The sequence below is a fragment of the Molothrus ater genome, chromosome 2 (assembly GCF_012460135.2).
Source record: "Molothrus ater isolate BHLD 08-10-18 breed brown headed cowbird chromosome 2, BPBGC_Mater_1.1, whole genome shotgun sequence".
Classification (NCBI taxonomy): domain Eukaryota; kingdom Metazoa; phylum Chordata; class Aves; order Passeriformes; family Icteridae; genus Molothrus; species Molothrus ater.
This window is the reverse complement of record NC_050479.2, coordinates 63079460-63098719: the sequence shown is the minus strand read 5'-3', so window position 1 is coordinate 63098719 and position 19260 is coordinate 63079460. Positions and strand designations below refer to the sequence as shown.

The 19260-nt window shown below is 41.8% G+C and overlaps 1 protein-coding gene across 3 annotated transcripts; it reads right to left on the bottom strand.

Annotated features, from left to right (window-relative positions):
* Window positions 1-606: 606 nt before the first annotated feature.
* On the bottom strand, window positions 607-18877 carry SETDB2 (SET domain bifurcated histone lysine methyltransferase 2). 3 transcript variants are annotated; one of them, XM_036380599.2, is made up of 14 exons: window positions 18630-18877; window positions 17583-17642; window positions 15171-15293; window positions 13674-13739; window positions 12998-13100; window positions 11827-12396; window positions 10222-10341; window positions 9051-9220; window positions 8086-8308; window positions 7120-7204; window positions 6064-6157; window positions 5024-5352; window positions 4320-4408; window positions 607-2322 (listed from the first exon to the last, which is right to left on the bottom strand). In XM_036380599.2, exons 1-14 carry the CDS (start codon window positions 18643-18645, stop codon window positions 2205-2207), a joined length of 2166 nt encoding a protein of 721 aa, XP_036236492.2. In that variant the 5' UTR covers window positions 18646-18877; the 3' UTR covers window positions 607-2204. The 3 variants fall into 3 exon arrangements, with proteins under 3 accessions (XP_036236492.2, XP_054374515.1, XP_054374516.1); XM_054518540.1 differs by having other exon boundaries at window positions 11827-12393; XM_054518541.1 differs by lacking the exon at window positions 17583-17642.
* Between the last annotated feature and the right edge of the window lie 383 nt (window positions 18878-19260).

Genomic DNA, 19260 nt, shown 5'->3' with positions numbered 1-19260 from the left:
TGTTTTCTGCATTTTCATTTGTTTAGAAGGCTAATACCACTCCTGAGTTACCTGTTGGGTTTTGTCATACACATTTGCATGTCTCTGGTTAATGCTGAAAAGATGATCCCCCAAGGCATATTCCCTCTGAGTACAGACCTTCAGATCTTCAGTGAAGCAAAAAGCAACTGGGCTGAGTGCTGTCTACAGCTCACACAGGGGCTGCAGTGACAGAGGGGCTGATCAGGGCAAGAGTGGGTGGCTCTGACCTTCTGAAGAGGTACTGCACCAACAGTGGGGTAGCTCTGCTCTTCCGCATTTATCCCTGAAGATGGGTGGTGAAAGCCCATTGCACAACCCAGAGTGCAATGACAGGGATCAAAGCTGAGGAGAGGTTTGCTTGCTGGATGTGTGAAACTCTCAAAGAGAGTTGAGAGAGAGAAGATCTGAGGTTTCACAGTAAGCAGAATGGTTCACAAGTCTGTTATCTCTGTGAAAGGTCCACTTTTAACAGGCTGAAACTCCTTATGCATGATCAAACTTGAAAAATCCAAGAGCATCATGTGTTGCAATACAACCCCATGACTTTTAAGCTTAAAGCATACAAAACAAACAAAAAAAACCCACTTAGAGCCTCAGATACCATGTTTGTCCACAGTTATACAGCACAGATACAATCCAATTAAAACAGAACCCTAAGCCATGAGTGCATTAGACATCCACTGCCTCTTGGCCTCAGGGCTGAGAACTGGCTCCTGCTTATCTTTCATTTTGCAGTATGGGCTTGGACATAACCAGGCCATGACCTTCATTTGTTCCAACCATTTCTCTGAAAACCCCACAGGAGCAGAGTGACATGGTGAGCACTGAGTCATATGGACTGGAATCTGGGATACCAACCATGCAATTAACACATGAATAGTGGTGGTTTTTCCAAGACTCATTTATCAAGGAACAAAAAAAGGTGCAGGTACAAGACTCTCATGTTTACCTTCTCCAACAAAGGTAACGTGACTTCAAGCCAACCACTTTATTTCATAGATGACAGCCTGAGTGAACCTTTATTTTTAGCTCATGCTAATCAGCTGGCTGTATGGCAGTGATTTCCCTGTGAGCTAGGATGCTCTCAGTGTTACTCCCCGAGGCTGAGACACACCTGATCGGCTGCAGGTTTCTAGTAAGTGACCTATGTCACACACAGTCTTGTACTATAGTGCCACTGGATTTTCTATTGGTAACTTTAAATCATTATCATATTCTCTGCAGTAACAGAGTAAACTTTGTTATCAAACTTCTTAAGTCTTACTTTTACAACATTTCTAATAAAACCACTTTTTTTGAAACCTTTGGCAGTGGTTTTTCAAGCATCTAAATTGCTCATCTGCGCCACCTCCTTGCTTCCCAAGGCTCCAACACATTCAAAAGCCACACACCTGCACAGCCATCCCTTGCTCCAATTCAGAGCCACCTCCTGCATCTGCACTCCATGTCTCCTAATGTAGCTTGTTTCTCTCTTACCAACAAACCCTGTGGTAAGCAATTCTGTGGCCCCCCTGTCCCCTACACAATATGGCACTGAGATGAGGTACACTGGATTTCTCAAGGATTTGTGTATGTCACAAATATGGAGAGGGGTGCAATCCAACAAAACCCAGTCATTTCTCTCCTGCTGCAGCAGGACTTGTCCAGCTCATTTGTAGCACAAACACAGCTCTGCAGAACTGTTCTGTTTAATTCTCTGTTCAGGACAATCTGCCCCACCGGATGCAACAGGCTTAGGTGTATTTGAACAATTCCTAGTGCCCAGACAGGTAGTCTTGCATTCATAATGAATTTCAGAAACCTGAGTTTTGCTAACTCAGCACTGTGGAGGAGCACAGAAAGCACCAAGGAACTGTTGCTCTCATCAGTTGTGTCTCTGCTGCAGATGACATGGAGCAGGAATTCTTCCAGTGCACTATGAACTTTGCTTGTGGATTAGAAGCAGGGAGGAGGAAGACCAATTACCTAGGAAAGGCTTGATGCCCGTTCTTAAGAGAAACAGTTCTATTTCTGTAAACTACAAAAGTGACATTTAAACGTAAATTTAAAAAATCATCAGGTGAAAGGCATTTTAGTTGAATGCAATTAGCACCACGGACTTGAGGGCTGTTTGCTGAGTAGTCATCCCTTCCAGCATATAAATTCCTAGGTACAAGATGCGTTGACAGTAGGAAAGCTTTTGCCTATAAGGTTTTTTTCCTGCACTTCTGAACTCCACAGTGACAGGAAATTTCTGTCTCTGGCATGCTTCCAGCTTCATAACCATAATCCCAGGTGAGTTCGGTTCCAGCTTTCACATGTCTAAGGAATAAAATAGTTCATTTGCTTGGACTAAGTGAAACAGTACTGTGCTAACAATTTGTCACCAACAACACACATGCAAACCACAAAATTGTAGGGGGCAGGGAGCATCACACAGGCAGCTTGGGATGGGAAGGAAACAAGGCAGACAAGGAGTTGTTGGCACACTCATGCTCCTTTGGCTATGGAAATTACAAATAGGGTTGGAGTCTATTGTCTAAAGAATGTGCTCTAACCTAGAGGGAAATTCTGGGAGACAAAAATCAAACAAAAAAACCCACTACAAAGCCAACCAAACAAAAAAACCAAAACAACAATCAAACAAAAAATCAAAACCAAAACAACAAAACAAAAACCACCAAAAGAAAAACCCAAAACCCCTTAAATCAAACCAAACCAAACCAGGAAATCCATGTAAGTGATACATCTAAATGAATAACACAGTTTTCAGTTTTGTTATTTTTCCTATGTACAGTGCATCACTGAAGTTTGAACAGATCTTTAGCTATATTGTTGAAGACTGTCATCTTTGGTCTGGCAGGCTACCTTTTAATGCAATTGCACTATTTACACCAAGCCCAAAACTCGGAATTAAACACGTGCTCCTCATGAACCAGCTGCTCTGGTAGTAAAATAGAAGAAATATCTAAGGCAAGAAATTCATTGTCCAGAATGAATGCCAAACTAAATACCTGAGATTACGATGCTGAGGAACAATTGATGGAAAATGTAAGAAAATATTAATATTGTGATGAAGAGAGTAATTCTCTGATGTTTCTCACTGGATATGGTATAGAGGACATCCAGTGAATTCCTAGGCAGCTGACTGAGAACAAACAATGAGGACTTTTCATACAGTACATAATTGCAGCCTGGAACTTGCTGACTTGAGATGGTCTAGAGGCACACAATTAAGCTCAATGATCCAGAGGAAGTGCTCAATTTAGAAAAGTTGTAAAAGAGTGATGCCTTTTACAAAAAGGCAAGAAAATGGAAGAGCCAGTGAAGGGAACTCTCCTTCAACAATCTTCTTCCCTAAGTGTCTTTGCTGGTCACTATTATCTCTCTCGAGTGGCCTCAGTCCTCACTACACTTCTTTACCAAGTACCTGAGCAAGAAAGACTCTAGCTAAAACAAAATCCTTTTTTGGATATATTTCAAAACATTGTCCTCAGTTCTTGGAGACCTCCATCTGTGTCAGTATGGAGCAGAGCGGCAAGGCTCCACAGAGGATCAGTGTTCCGTGGAACTGGTTTGTTGGCACAAAGTCTCCCCTCTCTGTTCTGTTCTCACCTAGTTTACTGCTGGCATGCATTCATGCATTCAGCCAACTTCATTCATACAATTCATCTTTCCTCTCCTGGGTTGAGCTGCTGTCATACTGTGTCTTGCTGGCACCAGCTGTCTGTAACTCTCCTTCTGTTAGACACTAAGGAAATATCTGCATCTCTTACTCTCAGAAGAAATTTTCACCTCTGTGTATCCTATTGTCACATCCCCAGGACATGCTGGGCTACACAAAGTCCTGCTTGTCTTGACAGCTCTGAGGAAAAGGACTGAAGCCAGCTTTTTGGCCCACAAAGTGTCTCAACCTTAATATCCTGTGGGGCTCAATCCTGCCCTATGTGAGACAGTTCTGGTGGCCATTCCTTGAGACACAACAGTGGGATGAGTGGATCTTGGCCTTCTGAATGACCATGCTGAGTAAAACCTATTTCTCCACTGAAGAAGATTATCACTGAAGTGGACACATAAAAATCAACCTTCTCTACTTTACATTTCAGTGCAAAACTGAAGTAAAACTCATTAATGATAACCAATGACTATTTCTTCTGCCTTTAGTGCACAATAAGAAGCCACCTCTAAGACAGTTTTATGCTTTTATGATCTAAGCATCTGCCCCACCCCTCAGTATAATTATAATCCAATAAGTGAGCAGTGGTTTTTTTTTCCTCCTAGTGCCTTGAATGAACAATATTAAACTTCCAGAAATTCACCTGTTTGTGAAGAATGCCACCCACGGAAAACTTCTGTTGTGAGTTTCTACAAACACACTTTGTGCAAAGAGATTTGGGCAGCAGCTGTGCTGTAAAACAGAAAATCTGAATTACTAACAGTCCAACACCACATCATTGGCTGAAAAATGATGTCAGATACCATTTTGTGTCAGGTATCTGTCACCAGTAAAGGTCGTTCCTTCCTTTCCGTCTTATCACCCAATGCCATTGCCAGGGCAGCAGTGCTAGGGAGCAAGCAATGGATTACATGACTGTGTGCTGGCCAAGTACAGGATGTGAAAGGTCTCTCAGGTGAGTTCATGGGAGCAGAAGGAAGGTTTCTGCAAGATGCACTACTAATATTAACACCATAATACCTCTGCAAGGAAGAACAGTTTAAACATATGCAAGGGTTTTGCTGTAAGACATATTCATGCCAATGAAGAGAAATAAATTATTTATATATCTGCAGATGAGTCTATGAACTATTTGTCTTAGCTGGAGGTACTTGGCAATTGAACAGCCAGTGTGACCCAACCTACTGTCCTGTCACCTGTGATGGCAGGGAGCACCACATGTGCCTTTCTTGTCATGCACCCACCACCCATACTGTTTATGTGCAAAAACTTTCTAGTCTAAGCTTAAATAAGTAAATGATGTATTTGCAGAGGCAACAAAGAGAACCCATGCAATTTAATACTTACATTTAGAAAACGACCCACATTTCCTTCTTTTGTGGCATCCAGTACATAAATATTTTCTTCATTACTGTTCTTGGGAAGCATGCCATCACCCTCAGACTCCTCACAAAGTGCATAATGTTTTGGCTGCCTGCTATTTTCTCTGCAGTCAGTTTTTAGGGGTGCATTGCTGGATGGCCTCACAACACAGGTGTCATCCAGCACACTGGACTTGCCACAATCAACACCCTGCAGTGACAGACCCTTTTTTTCACATCCTGCACTCTCTACACCAGCAGAGTCAGTCTGTCCAATGTCCATCAGATGTTCTTCCTTCTGCTGCTGGGTGCATTCTGTCAATGGACATATATGTTATTTCTCAACAGCAGCTTAATGCCAAAGCCTTTCCCTTGTTTGACCCCAAACTCTTAGCCACCCACTTTTCCCACATCCTCCAGAATCTAAGGAGCTTCCTTGCTATCTACAAGTCTATAACACAATTTTTCCATGTCTCTCATCAATCCTCCCAACAAATGATTGTTTCCTGCTGTGATGCCTAAAGCACTTGCTCAAGGTGCCTCTGAGTGACCTAGTGTCTCACTGTTCTCAAATCCCATTCCAGAATGACTTTTCCCACATAGCATTTTTTATCATTCTCCATCTTAATCCCCAAGATAATCACAAACTGTAATTAAGACAGAAGCAAAATGGATGTGCAAATAGCATGAGTTTCACGCTGCCTCTCCAGCTTGATGTCCCCCCCACTGTTGCAGTGTGTCGGCGACACACTGCAACACCCCCCCAGTGTTATATCCTGTTTAATTTTTGTAGGCTGGAACAGGTACTGGGTGTGACACAACAAGATCTGCAAGGCTGACTTTCCCACAACTGCACAGTATTTGAGAAGCTGCTGTTTGGACAGTTCAACTTGTCTCAACATCTATGGACAGCATTGTTCTACTCTAAGAAGTGGCCTGCCCACACTGTCTACATTAAAGTCTATCCCGAGATGGGACACAACTGTACAAAGCATGCATACATACAATAGAGCTCTGCAAACCTACTTTGTTTTCCTTTCTTTGTTCCACTGGTTAGTTTTGTTTTGCTTGGCTGATGAATCTGAGAACTATCATCTTCATCTGAGCTGGCACTGTGGACCTGTGTATCAAATGAAAAGGCTGTGATGTGCTGCATGCAACTCTGGGCCAAAAGAGCATAGCAAGTGGCTTTTAGAATTCCAAGGCTGAAGTTTCAAAGCTATTGTAATGCATAGCTGTGGCTGAATTTAAGAAGTTAATACATTTACTGCAATGCAACATTTATCTTAATTTCAAATTCTCCTTCATAATAACGAGGAAAGAGTCCCCCAGTCATTAAGACATGTAACTAAGTGCTTAAGTCCCAATTATTTTACCAGAACTTTCAAGTTGCTTAGCCAAATCCCAAACATGCTTTTTACACAGTTTCAATGAAATTACCAGATGTGGCAGAATTTCTGTCTCATCACAAAAAGGCAATTAGTTACAGGACCACTAGAATGGACAGCACTGCAAAATGTTTGCATGAAACTTCCATGTGTATTTCTTAAGGTCAACGAATCCAGTAAAACCTACAGCGTAAGTTTACACAGTTTTCCTCCTCTGCACATGTTTGCAGGCAACACTTCACACTCATAAAAGGTCAGGAGTCACATTCAGATCAGTTCTCCCAACTCTGTTACTGTATGAGAAAACTGCATAGACATCCTGGAATTCCCTTCTCTCCCTGCTGTGCCATTCTTTGGGGAGACAGCACAAAAATATTATCACTCTGACCCCCTAACCCTGTACACAAGGGGTGCAGGGGGAGAATGATTACTTCAGGCTCTTGAGGAGTGTAAGTGAAGGGGGAAGAAGGGAAGGCCACAAGAGAAGGTAGTGCTGCTCTGGGGAAACGCGCTGAAGGACTGATAATGGAGAGGGGATGGGGTGCAGCTTCCAGCATGACAGCCTAGCTCACAGTGTGACCCAGTCTCATGAAGAAAGGTCGTTAGAACTATCTAAACATATAAGATGAAAATATCAAAGTTAATATACATATTCAACACAGTGAAAAATGAATCTGTTAAAGCCACTTATTACCATTTTTAGCTGGTGATTGCGAAAAACAAGTGTTCTAGTTCCAGGCCTTCTCACTGCTGCATTACTTGAGTTCTTTTGATGAACCCTGCACAGAAAGGTCAAAAGGAAATGATAAAATACAAACAGACCCATAAGTAACTCTCACAAGACACATTTCTCTAACAGTCTCTAGTTCCAGTCTCTTCTCTAGAAGGAACTACAGCACAGCCTGTGGTCTGGCCTCATCCCATGCTCTGTGAGTATTTTGTTTTTAATTGAGAACCTAGGCTAGGTTCTTTATTGCATTTGTAAGAAAGCAGTTGCTCAAACTTTTTTGAGAGATCAGCAGCTGCTTTTATATTCTTTTCCAGTTGTCATGCTGAGAACCAAATTGTCTGTTGCTTTACTATTATTATATCAGAGTATCTCAAAATAGAGCACCTACAGAGTTTTGCCTTTTCCTGCTACTACTTTCAACAGTTTTGACAGTACAGCTTTCAACTAGGAAAACAGATTCACTGCAGAAGTGAAGTATTGTCAGACTCTTAGCAGAAGAGGTTAAGGTTTCTGGCAGGAAGGGTTATGTTACAAATAACAAAAGGTTTACAGACTGGGAGCAAAGGGCAGAACAGCTGGTGGCTGATGTATTATCAAACCCTTCAGTGTCATCAAGTATCTTTAAACAATTTACTTCAAGTACACTTTAATAATTCTTTCAAATTAGCATTCCCATTAATGCCCTGAACAGATCAAGTACACCCAAGAGATGAACTGAATTTCTAGAAAATGCCAAGTGGTACATATAAGTAAAATTAATATAGAGGAAAAACTCTGTCCCACTAGAAGAAATAATTGGGAATTTAAAAAGAAGTTCAGAAAGAAAGAACACCACCCTCATATGAGGACATACTCTAAGTGATACAACAGAATTCCTAGATTAGCAGAATATTAGTTTTTTTATGCTTAAGCTTAATTTGATAAACTTACAGAGTTGATTTATTTTCATTATCCACAGTCTGAGACAAAGAATCCTGATTCTCAAGAATGTCATTTTTGGCAGTCTGCACTAGTTCAATCACTGAGTCTGAACGACCAAGGTCAAGTTTTCTTTTTTTGAAAGAAAAGTCATGGCCTCTATCATTCACTGCACTTTTCTCCTTCAGCTCTTGCTCACTATCTCCCAAAACTTCAGCTCTGCTCATTAATCTGCCTGAAAGAAAAAGAAAAGTTTTATTGGTATTTTTTTAAAATGCTTGTTTGCTGAGTCACACTCACTAGCACAGGTCAAACTTACATTAACAAATAGAAGAGCATTACTTGGGAAAGCAAAACATGAATGCTGTCTGTAATTCTATGATGTCAATATAGGCTGAAGTACAAACTGAATTAGAGAAGGGCATGTAGTAATAAGACGAAGGACAATGGCTTTAAACTAATGGAGAGCACATCTAGATTAGATATTAGTAAGAACTACTTCACTGTGAAGCTGGAAGGCACTGAAACAAATTGCCCAGAGAAGCTGTGAGAGCCCCATCTCTGGAAGTGTTCAAGGTCACTCTGGGTGGGGTGTTGAGCCACCTGGTCTAGTGAAAAGTGTCCCTGCCCATGGTAGGAATGCAACTGGATGTTTTTTAAGGTCCCTTCCAACCCAAACAATTCTATGATTTTAAGATTTTTACTGAAGGAAAATTAGCCCTGGCATAGGATGCACTGATTTGTGATGGAAAAAAACCAGCACTCTGAGATAGCTTTTGCTCCATTTGTTTGTCTGTCACCATATCATAGCAGAGCTTTTCAAAGTTCTTATTCATATTGATCATATTGCAAGTTAAGATTACATTGACACACTTCTCTTCCAACCCTGTATTTCCCTGTTCTCAAAAAAATCCAGGGCACACACCATGGGAGAGGAAGAATTATGCTACATGTCTTCACAGGTCCCCTCCTGCTACCTGAGTAAGTACAAACAAATGTCCCCTTGTCGATGTCATCCAGGCAGCGGACACCCCAGCCCTTCTTCTCCGTGTTGAACACTTGCAGCCTGACTTGAATGCCATGCTGTACAACTCTGTTCTGACACATCAGCTTGTCACACCTGCACAGCACACTACACTCATAAATCCTGTTCAGAGAAGAAAAACAAAGCACAACATAAATGGATGCATTAGCGTAACAAAGTTCCTGTTATTAATTCCCCTTCTAAGCATCAACAAGGCAGTGGACTGAAATATAAAGACTCTGGCTAAAACTAGTTGTGTAGCAGTGCTCTGAAGCTTGTGACTTCACTGACTGCTGGTTCATTAATTTTAAGAGTCTGTCTGCCAGATTTTGGCATAAGTATACCTAAGATTACATACATTTTGGCATAAGAAAAACAAATGCTATATTTTTTGTTTTATAGGAATAAATCACACAGAAACAGAAATCCCTAAGAAGCACCTAATTCTATACTGAAACTGATTTTAGCAAGACAACATATGCCTGGACTTCACTGTAGCTGTCCATGCTAATGAAGCATTTCCAAAAGGACTCATAATTGTGGCTTTTTTTGCATCTGTTTCTGGGTTCTCTGACAACTATAATTCTGCATGTCAGCCAAAAACTAACATCACACAGAGGACTGAAAGGGGCTCCTCAAGCCTGTAGATTCAAGCCTTTGGCTATTGCAGAAAGCTACCTTGCATAATTCCTCTCCTAGACACCTGAGAGTGTCATCTTCTCCAGGCCACCTATTAATCCACTGGGGCTAAATAAGAGAAAGGGCAAACACTTGAAGCATTGGATGGCTTTTGGACATTCTTGGAAGAGTCACCCATAACCAAATCTGGCAAAAGCAGCTGGCTGATGCATCTTTAGGATTCTGGTCACTCTTCACACTTCTCCTGGACCTTGACCTAAGCTGTGAAAACTGTAGGATCTGCAATACAAAATTTTTTTTTTCCTCTTTAATTCAAGTCACAATAATTATTTTTTATCATCCTGATCTGTCACTAAAATTGTGACAAAAATGGAAGGTTCAGTAATCCAAAAACTCCAGATATTTTAATCCTGTGGCACTTAGACTGAACTATTAACTGCTGTTTTATTTGTATGCTCTTATTTTACCTCTGTAGTCTTTCTTACCCACTAGGAACAGGTCCCTCCAGTCTCTTGTAACGGTACCCACGGGATCTTTTACTACTTGGAGACAGAGAAATTTTACTACAGCCTCTTGCTGTTAGCTGTAGGCATGCACATTTTGACCTAAAAATAAGGGTAAAACATCTCAGAATGAATTTGAAGCAGTATAAATCAATCATAAATCCAGGTAATTTGAAATACACTTGACGATACACACACACACACACACACACACACAGACACTTCCATATACACAACCTGTATTCCCCCTCCCTGCTCCATTTACTCCACAAGTCTCTTGGCTGGTTACCTGTACTTTAAAATAACCATGTTCTCTCCACCCCAACCCCATTCTTCTGCCAAGCTCCTTAAATGGCACATTTAAACAGCTAAAGTACAACAGAAACTTATCATAGGCAGGACACCGTCAAATGGATCAAATGAATAAAAAACATCTCTTCTGGCACAGCATCCCAGCCTGTTTGCCACTACTCAGTTACCTTCCTCCCTCCTTAGCCCTCAAGAAGTGAAGAATTTTACACTGTGGAAAATTCAAGCAACAGTGTCTTCACCATTTTATGGCATGACAACTTCAAAGAGTCACAGTGATTGTGCAAATCCCAAACTCCAAAACTGCACATCAAAAGCATCTCAATTCTTGTGGGACTTCAGTGCAAAGAAGGGGCATGCTGTGTGCTTGCTGGTTCTCACCACCCAGCTGAAACTAAATTACTAAAATTTGGTTTCATTATACCAGGCTGTGATTTCAAGCTTTTGTTGGGTCATGAGCAACTATGTTGCACAGCAGCATGTGCAACTGTCCTAGCTGTTAATAATACAAAATGGATGCAACACCAAATAATGCCTACAGAGAGAGAGAGATCAGACAAACATCCTTCAAGAAAGCAGACAAAAATACCACCAAACTTAGCATATGCTAACTGTGGCAGGTTTCCACAGTGTCTGTAGCTTAGTTACTGGGATTTAGAAAAAGATGACAACAAGCAAGAGTATTGGAACTGCTCGGACCACAAATGTATTCTGTAACCACTGCATTTTGTAGTTTCTATTTAGACAAGGGGAAGGACAACATGTAGATGTTGGGAACGAGGATGTTTCTTCATCTGTCCTCAGTAACCCTCTAAGTCCCAAATTATCTAATCCCTCAAGGCTGTCCCACCCCATCTACAGGATGTCATTTAACAGTAGGAGAAATGCAGCAGAAATTGTCAGGCAGGATCCTTCCCTGCCTGCCATGAAAACAAGCCTGTCTCTGCTGGCACAAGACTACCTTCCCTACTCTTTTTCCAAAGCCAAGATATCTGCTTGTCAGCTCCACCTGGAGAAGAAGCACTGCCAGTTTGGAAAAAAGGAAAAGGAACACAATAATCAGCCTGTTGATCGCTTCCTTCCCTACAACAGAGGGTGGACCAGTGGGAGCACCCAAGCTCTGGAGAAGAGAAAGACACAATGGTGTCAGTCAACACAAAGCATGGCACAAGATATTCCAGCAGCGCTGGTCCTGTTTGGTACTGCGCCTTCACACCCCACCACCCTGCTATTGAGGCATCGTGTGTCACTGGCCTGAGATGAGATCTTTCTACCCACCTATCGATGCAGCCATCTGTGCAGTCACAGGAATCAACAAACAGGCTGGAGAGATTGTTGAGATAATATCCACGTGGCCATGAGGACTTCCGATACTTGAAATAAGGCAATCTTGCGTGGTCGAGATTGTTACAGAAGGAGATGGGCACAGACTCGGCTCCGTCGCTAATATCGAACTCAAACACCAGGGGCTCGGGATTCATGGTGTTCCTGCCCAACAGCACATAGGTGTTGAAGGAGAAGTGATCTACAAATAAGAAATTGCACTCTGTTTCAAACAAGTAGTTCCGCACATCTCGAAAGCTTCTCAGACTCCGACCACAAGGAGCTTTGTAATTCACATCCAGCGGCTTCGAAAGGCAGTCTGCTTTTGCATGGCGTCTTTGGAAGTCAAACAGGATGGGGATCTTCAGAGGATTTTCACCCTTGTAGGAACCCACTGCTCTGTTGGCAAGACATGCACTAGAGCACTTGTGGTTCTGATACTGAACATTTAAAGGTAAACCTTGAATTTTGCTTGGTGCTTCTTTACTCCCTGAGCAGGTTTTTTCCACGTCCTCTTTTTCACTACTTGAAGTAAAAGAGTTAAAAAAAAGAAGGAAGAGCAACATCTTAGATAACCAGTGCTGTGTTCAGTTTTTTAGCAGTTCAATATTTTTAGCCCCATTGCTAGAAGCCCAAGGTTTCACATGGTATAATTGTCCTAACAACATATAAGACATATCCAGTTACATTAAAAAAAAGCTTCTTCCCAGAACTTACATGCTAAAACACAGCAAGGAAATTTTTAAAAAAAGGAAGGATGTATTTACCCCCATCTTTCAAATCAGTACCTGAGGCTAAATACTAAACACAGAGAGACTAAGTTACACACCTGACAATCTGCACACTAAGGAAAGCCTGAGAACTGATGTTCAAGTCCTAACCCTGACAACAGTCATGAACCTTATTCACAACCACACCCTATTCTGCAATGTTCTCATGTGGGAAATTAGACAAGTCTATCCAAAATCTCAGGTTTTCCACATAGGTCAAGTTAAAAACATCTTCACTTTGAAACTTGAAGGATCCAAACTGGGTTTAAAACACTGACTTTAGAAATACAAATCGTAGAACTCTCTCAACTGCAGTAGAAAATATGTCAGATAAGGAACTGAAAGAAGGCACTGACCTGTCAGAAGCTTCTACAGTGTCTGCAGCATTGTCACCTGGAAGAAGAGGCTGCAGTTTGGGTTTGGTTTCCTGTGCACCATCTCCATTCAACTCATCACTTACTGAAAAAAACTGAATGTGAGCAAACTCTTCATCAAACCAGATTTCAATTTATGATTGAATTTACTTTACTTGCTGAAGAGATAATTAACAAAACACATTACAAACAAGGCATTGCCATGAACTACAGCTAACAAAAAGCTTGTTAGCAAGTGTCCCACTGAAAAACCTTCCATGTGGTTTTCAAAGTGACCAGAAAGAACATGCACATGAAACACATTTACAGAACTCCCTTCATTGTTAGAGATAAAAGGATGCCAAGCTATTACAGCCAGTGGAGCCATGCACAGGATACTGCTCACAGGCAGCTCAGGTTCATAAGGGCTTACTGGCTCAAATTCTCTTCCCATGGTACAGGTATTATACATATACACACAACCACAAAAATACAAACCCAGGTGAGAGTTCACAGTTCAGTACTTGAGGAAATTAATAATTAGGTTTTCCTTATTGTAAGGCTAATGGCCTTCTCAGATCTATTTCATTGATTTCAAAGAAGGGAATTGAGCTTCTAGTGAGTAAAACAAGACAAATCAAATCCACACACCAAACAAACACAATGGAAATGCACATACCATTTGGCAAGGTTAAGAGATCACCTAGATTAGCTTCATTCACCAGTGCCCAAGCCTGCCAGCATTCTATGCAAAAAAACCAAACCAAAACAGATACTAAGTTGGATTTAAGTGATAATAGGTAAAACAAGGTGTTAAATCCTCCACAGACACTTTTTTCTCCTCACTTGCTCACCTAGAGCATCTCAAGACTGATACTACTCGAGACGTGCTGCACCAGAGGCCTGTGCAGACACATCTAGGAATTACAAAATTGTTACAGCTCACAGCACTGTGAATTGCTGTGAATTGGCACTCAATATCTATCAGCTTTTGGAAAGCTGCTGGAATGTTTCCAAACACACAAACTGGTGGCCTACAGTGGCAGCAATATATATCAAGACAATTTAGTGTAAGCTTCTACCTTGGTCATCAGACTGATCATCTTCAGGCTAAGAAGTGCTAGAACTTGGCAGACGGAATTAATGCTACTTCTAAATTGGTGGAAATGGCCTTCAGATAGAAGAATGCAAGACACCCTTTCTGTCTCAACCTCTTACCCCATGCCATAAATATTATAAGCTGGCAGACAACTCTCAGCAAAATCCACCTTAATATTTTAGCTTGAAACCTTTACAGAAGAAAGCACTGAAAAATTCAAACTGAACTTTATCACAGATTCATTGCATCATCTGGGGATTCAAGTTCAACTTTTATCTCTGCACTGCTTTGATATTTTGTTGTAACAGTCAAGATGTGGGAGCTCAAGAACATAAAAAAACTGCACTTCCAGTTTAGAGGAAGTGCTATATATATAATGCAGAGTGTGTGGCTATATTAGTTTAAAAGCATCTTACACCACTGTACATTTTCTTGCACAAAAAAACCCAATAAGGTCCATAGATTACATTTATATAGGTGACTTAGCAAAAAGAAGCAATTTTACTTAATTATATAAACCAGTAAAAAGAAATCTGTGTACTGCTCCAAGCTTATCAGAATTATGATTTTAGTGTATTTTGATGTAGATAGAGGAAGCTTCTTTCCTTGAAATCAGGAACAATCTGAAATGCATTAGTGTCACATTTTTCTACTATTGTTTCATGTTATAATGGTGTCTCTGATAAAAAATAATACTGAGGTGATTATTATCCTACCCCAAAACCACTCAATTCACTGAAAACAGCCTGAAAGGCTAAAACTTCTGATGATATATGAAACACAAGGCACTGCAGATATTTCATTACTTCTCAAAAATGAATATTTCAGTTCCATGTGCTTAAGAGCCATTCATTGTGGAAAAAGTATACAGGCAAAACGAGAAAATAGCCAATTGTACCTGAAATTACTTTTCTTTTTAAAAAAAAAAAAAAGATATTTTTAAAGTGCTTAAAACCACCAACAGCTAAGTTATTAAAATTCAGAGATATCTGGATTATGGCAGATATCACACAGACCTACACAATGCAGGCCACAGCTACTCTGCAGTTCAGTTTAATCACCACAAGGATTTCAAACCTTGGTTTGTTGCAGTTCCATTCTTGATCTTTTCCTTCAGCAAGGACAGCACATTTTGCAGCTGCTCAAATATGACATCCACTCTTCTGCCTCCCAATTGTGTCCAAAATGTCTTCACATCACCTGAAATGCAAATTACCATTTACAGCTCCTGAGAAGTCTAAAAACATGCAAACTCCTAGTGGACTATTCAAAGGCTCCTAGTCATTTAATTTGGAGTCGCTTCTGAAAAAACAATCAGTACAGCAGGATTCATTAAAACTCCAGAAGTCTATTCCTAAACCTAATCAAGAAAGTGAAACAGAAGTCAAGCGATGAACTGGAGTGGCTTCCAATTGGTGCACAATGCTCCTTCAAGCAACTTTTTAAGCAGGTCACAAAAGCAGCTGTGGAAGCCTTTCTTCAAAGACCAGCAAATGAGTCTCACTAAAAATGAATCACTGAAATTCACAAAAGCGACACAGGAGAATATTTTCAACTGAATGAACCGAATATTTTACTTGACAAAAGACACTGGGATTTTTTTTTATAGCTGTAACCTCTCTTATCTGCACAGGCTGACTATCCTGTCCCATCATTAGTTTTGGTAGGTTTTGTCAGGGAAAAAACTTCAAAATATTTTCAGATAAAAGCAGTTTGATAAATATTGTTCAACAAGGGGTATCAGTTGAAATAACTAAGACACGCCATATATCATGCCCCCTTCCTCTATGAGAAATATTGATAAAGAACATTTTGTTTAAAGAAATGTTTTTTAAGCTACTGGTTTAGAACCTCTTCTCTTTCAAAGGTATGTATGTACCTTTGAGGTGCTAAGCCCAATCAAGAAGGGTCTTGTAAAAATTTTAGCTGTGAATCTTTGTCAAGGACTGTGAAAAGGAAATACATTTCAGTGTGTCAAAAGATGATGGCAGAAGAAAGAACCAGCTCTTTCTCAGTTAATTTTGCTCTTCTTCAATGACCAAGCACAAAAGCATAAGCTAATCTGTTTTCCTACTCAATTTTTAGAGGTGGAGTCACCACTGTCACCACACTAGGTTTTACATTTCACTTTCAGAAAGCAAATCTCTGTTGGTGCTGGGATAACACCTTCCCAGCAGTCAAGAAATACTGCATTCCTTTCAGGCTCATAAATAATATTCCTTAATTTTTTGACTTAGTAGAGAATGACTTCTGTCACCCAGGGTACCTGAAGCCCAGTGACGCTATGGCAGTGTGGTTACTCTCAAAAGCACCACGACAGCAGTGAAAGAAGTAACAAACTTTGGTCACAACAACCCCTGCTGTTCATGTCACCAGCAGCTAAAGGCATATTATTTAATATCAACAGGAAATAATAAAAGTACTTTTCTCTTGTGAAATAGCTTGATTTGGCGCTAACTCTCAACAAAATTTAATGATCTCTTATATTAACAGAAATTTTTTTAAACATGTGGAAAGCCTAAAGTCCAATTACAGAAAAAGTCACAACAATTTTTGGAAACCTACACTACTGGTCCAAGGGACACCACCTGCCCTGTGCCATTCCCACCCTTTTGCTGTGCATGACAGTATCACAAATTTAATATAACAAAAAGTATATTTAATATTTGTGTTTAAAATAAAATTTTAAAAACACATTCAATTAAAAATATGCATTTTGAACTTCTAGTAATAAGTTTGTCCACTGCAGATTAAAACTTTTGTCCTTATTCATTACATGTTTTCAGCTATTTCCATACATTGACTAAATCTGGGTAGCACTGTGGATGGATTAATTCCAAGGATGGGTAACAGAACAGTCTCTTGTTTCTGGGTCCTCAGCTATAATAATGTGTAGGCTATAGGGAAATAAAACACTCACCTTGGAAATGCCTCCCCAGTTCTCATGCTGGAGTGCCCCAACACTCCAGCAGCAAAATCTTTGTTTTGCACAGAGAAGCAAAGATTGCATTTTTGTTCATAGTATAACTTTCATTTCAAAAAAGACAGATGTCCACATCACTAAACTCTCCAGTGCTAATGCTACTACCACCAATCACAGCCAGAAGGACAGGAAATGAGCAGACACCAGATACATCTACCTTGTCAGCATTGAGTACCATCTCTCCAGCTGATGGATCAGGGTGTGCACTGGCACCTGGCTGGTGGGATTTTCTTTTCCCTTTATAGAATCCTTGTGACCACATATCTCTTTTTTCCCAGCATTGTGCAGGGCAGTGATGCTAGAGCAAGGAACAAGCAGCCAAGGTCAGGGCTACTTACTCCAGCCACCAGATAAACAAGCTGGCTGCATGTTTCCTGTAGTGCTGCTTACAAACCTCTTACACCATAAAAGGAAAACTATTGCCTTCCAGTAGTAATTTTCATATCAGAAGCAGTGCAAATATACATTCCTTTTCTATTTCCCTCTATAAATCCAAATTATACTACCTTCAGTGCTCTCCTCCCTGGAACTGGTAAGGTTCTCCTCTTCAAAGAGGCCACACAGCACTGCAAGAGATGCAGAATGGCCAAGTGAGTGAGAGATTGGGTGAGAAATTAAAAATAATTGTACTTACTCAGCTTTTCAAAATTTATACTAGTAAATACTGCAGTGGGCATGAGTGGAGGAGCACTCATGTGAGAATATGTTGTGTTGAAATAGTCACTCCCCTTTCAAACAGTCATCCCATGCCTTGTCAAGATCTAGCTGAGGAACACTCAAACAAGCAGTGTGAGTAAAATTTTTTTACTTGGGTCATTTCTTGCTGTCCTTCAAGCATGAAGCTGTTACAAGATGACCTGAACTTTCCAGCACATTCAGATGAGCCTCCGCAACCCCCCTGTCCATTAACTCACAGTTGTTTTTTTTTTGTTTCCTAAACTGATGTGCTCAGTACAGCAGTACTATAACTAAACCAATTTATTTAGGGGGAAAAAAAGGAAAGCTGTTTTTAGGTACATAAATTACTGAATTTGTTTCTTGACAAATGCAAGATACCCTTCACTGCAAGAATACTAAGTAAGAGCACTCTTCAACACTGCAAGAATACTAAGTAAGACAGCACACATTGAAGATTCCAAATTTTTATCTCCATGAATCACGGAATTAAATAGGTTGGAAAAGACCTCTGAGAGCATCCAGTCCAACCCATGACCGAGCTGCAGGACGCAAACTGGACCTTGGCACTGAGTGCCACATCCAGTCTTCCCTGAAACACCTGCAGGGACGGTGACTCCACCACCTCCGTGGGCAGCCCATAATGACACAGACAGCGTAAAACATGCCTTATTTACGTTCGCTCCTTCATCTTTTCTATGCTGTAACTGAAAAAAGAAATCAACCCCAAACTTGCCATTCATTCTGGATACCCCACTGAGTTGAACAGGAAAATAGGTCAAGACAGGTGACTCCTAAAAATGTTTCTTACAAGACTAATGGCTGCCCAAAACATGCATATATATACATATGTAGCTATAATTTTTTCAAAGGCTTACTGCTTTTCTCTTCCATTCTCCGGGGCTCTGATCGGAGAGCTGTCACCGGCGCTGTGACGGCGCCGAGCCCGGCTCAGGTCGGGGTCTCGCTGCGCTCCGCCACGGCCGCAGGGCCCGCGCCGAGGGCCGGCGGGCAGGGGCCGTGGTGCCGGTGAGGCTGGCAGGCCGGCATGGGGCGTGCCGGCGGCCAGGGCTCGGGCCCCAGGTCACTCCCGCACCCCTCGGGGCCTCGGCCAGGCCCCCGCCGGCTTCTTCTGCTGCTGCTGCTGCTTCTTCCCTTCTCCTCCTCCTCCTCCTCCTTCTCGCCCAACGCTGCACCCGGGCTGCCGACCGCCAGGGGGCGCAACCCCGCCGGGGAGCGCGAGAACGGGGATGTGGGCGGCCCCACATGAGGCGGGGCCGCGCGCGCGCAGCCCTTCCCTCTCTTCCCATTGGTTGCGGCGGCAGGAGGGGCGGCGTCAGCGACCAATGGAGACGCAGGGAGGGCGGGGCGGGGGCGGGGCCGCGCGGCGGCGGAGAGGCGGCGCAGGCGGGGCGGGGGCACGGCCGAGGGACTGGAGGTGCGTCCGCCATGTTGGAGGGGGCGGGCCGGGGGGCGGGCTGTGCGCGGGGCTGTGGGGGCGCCGGCGCC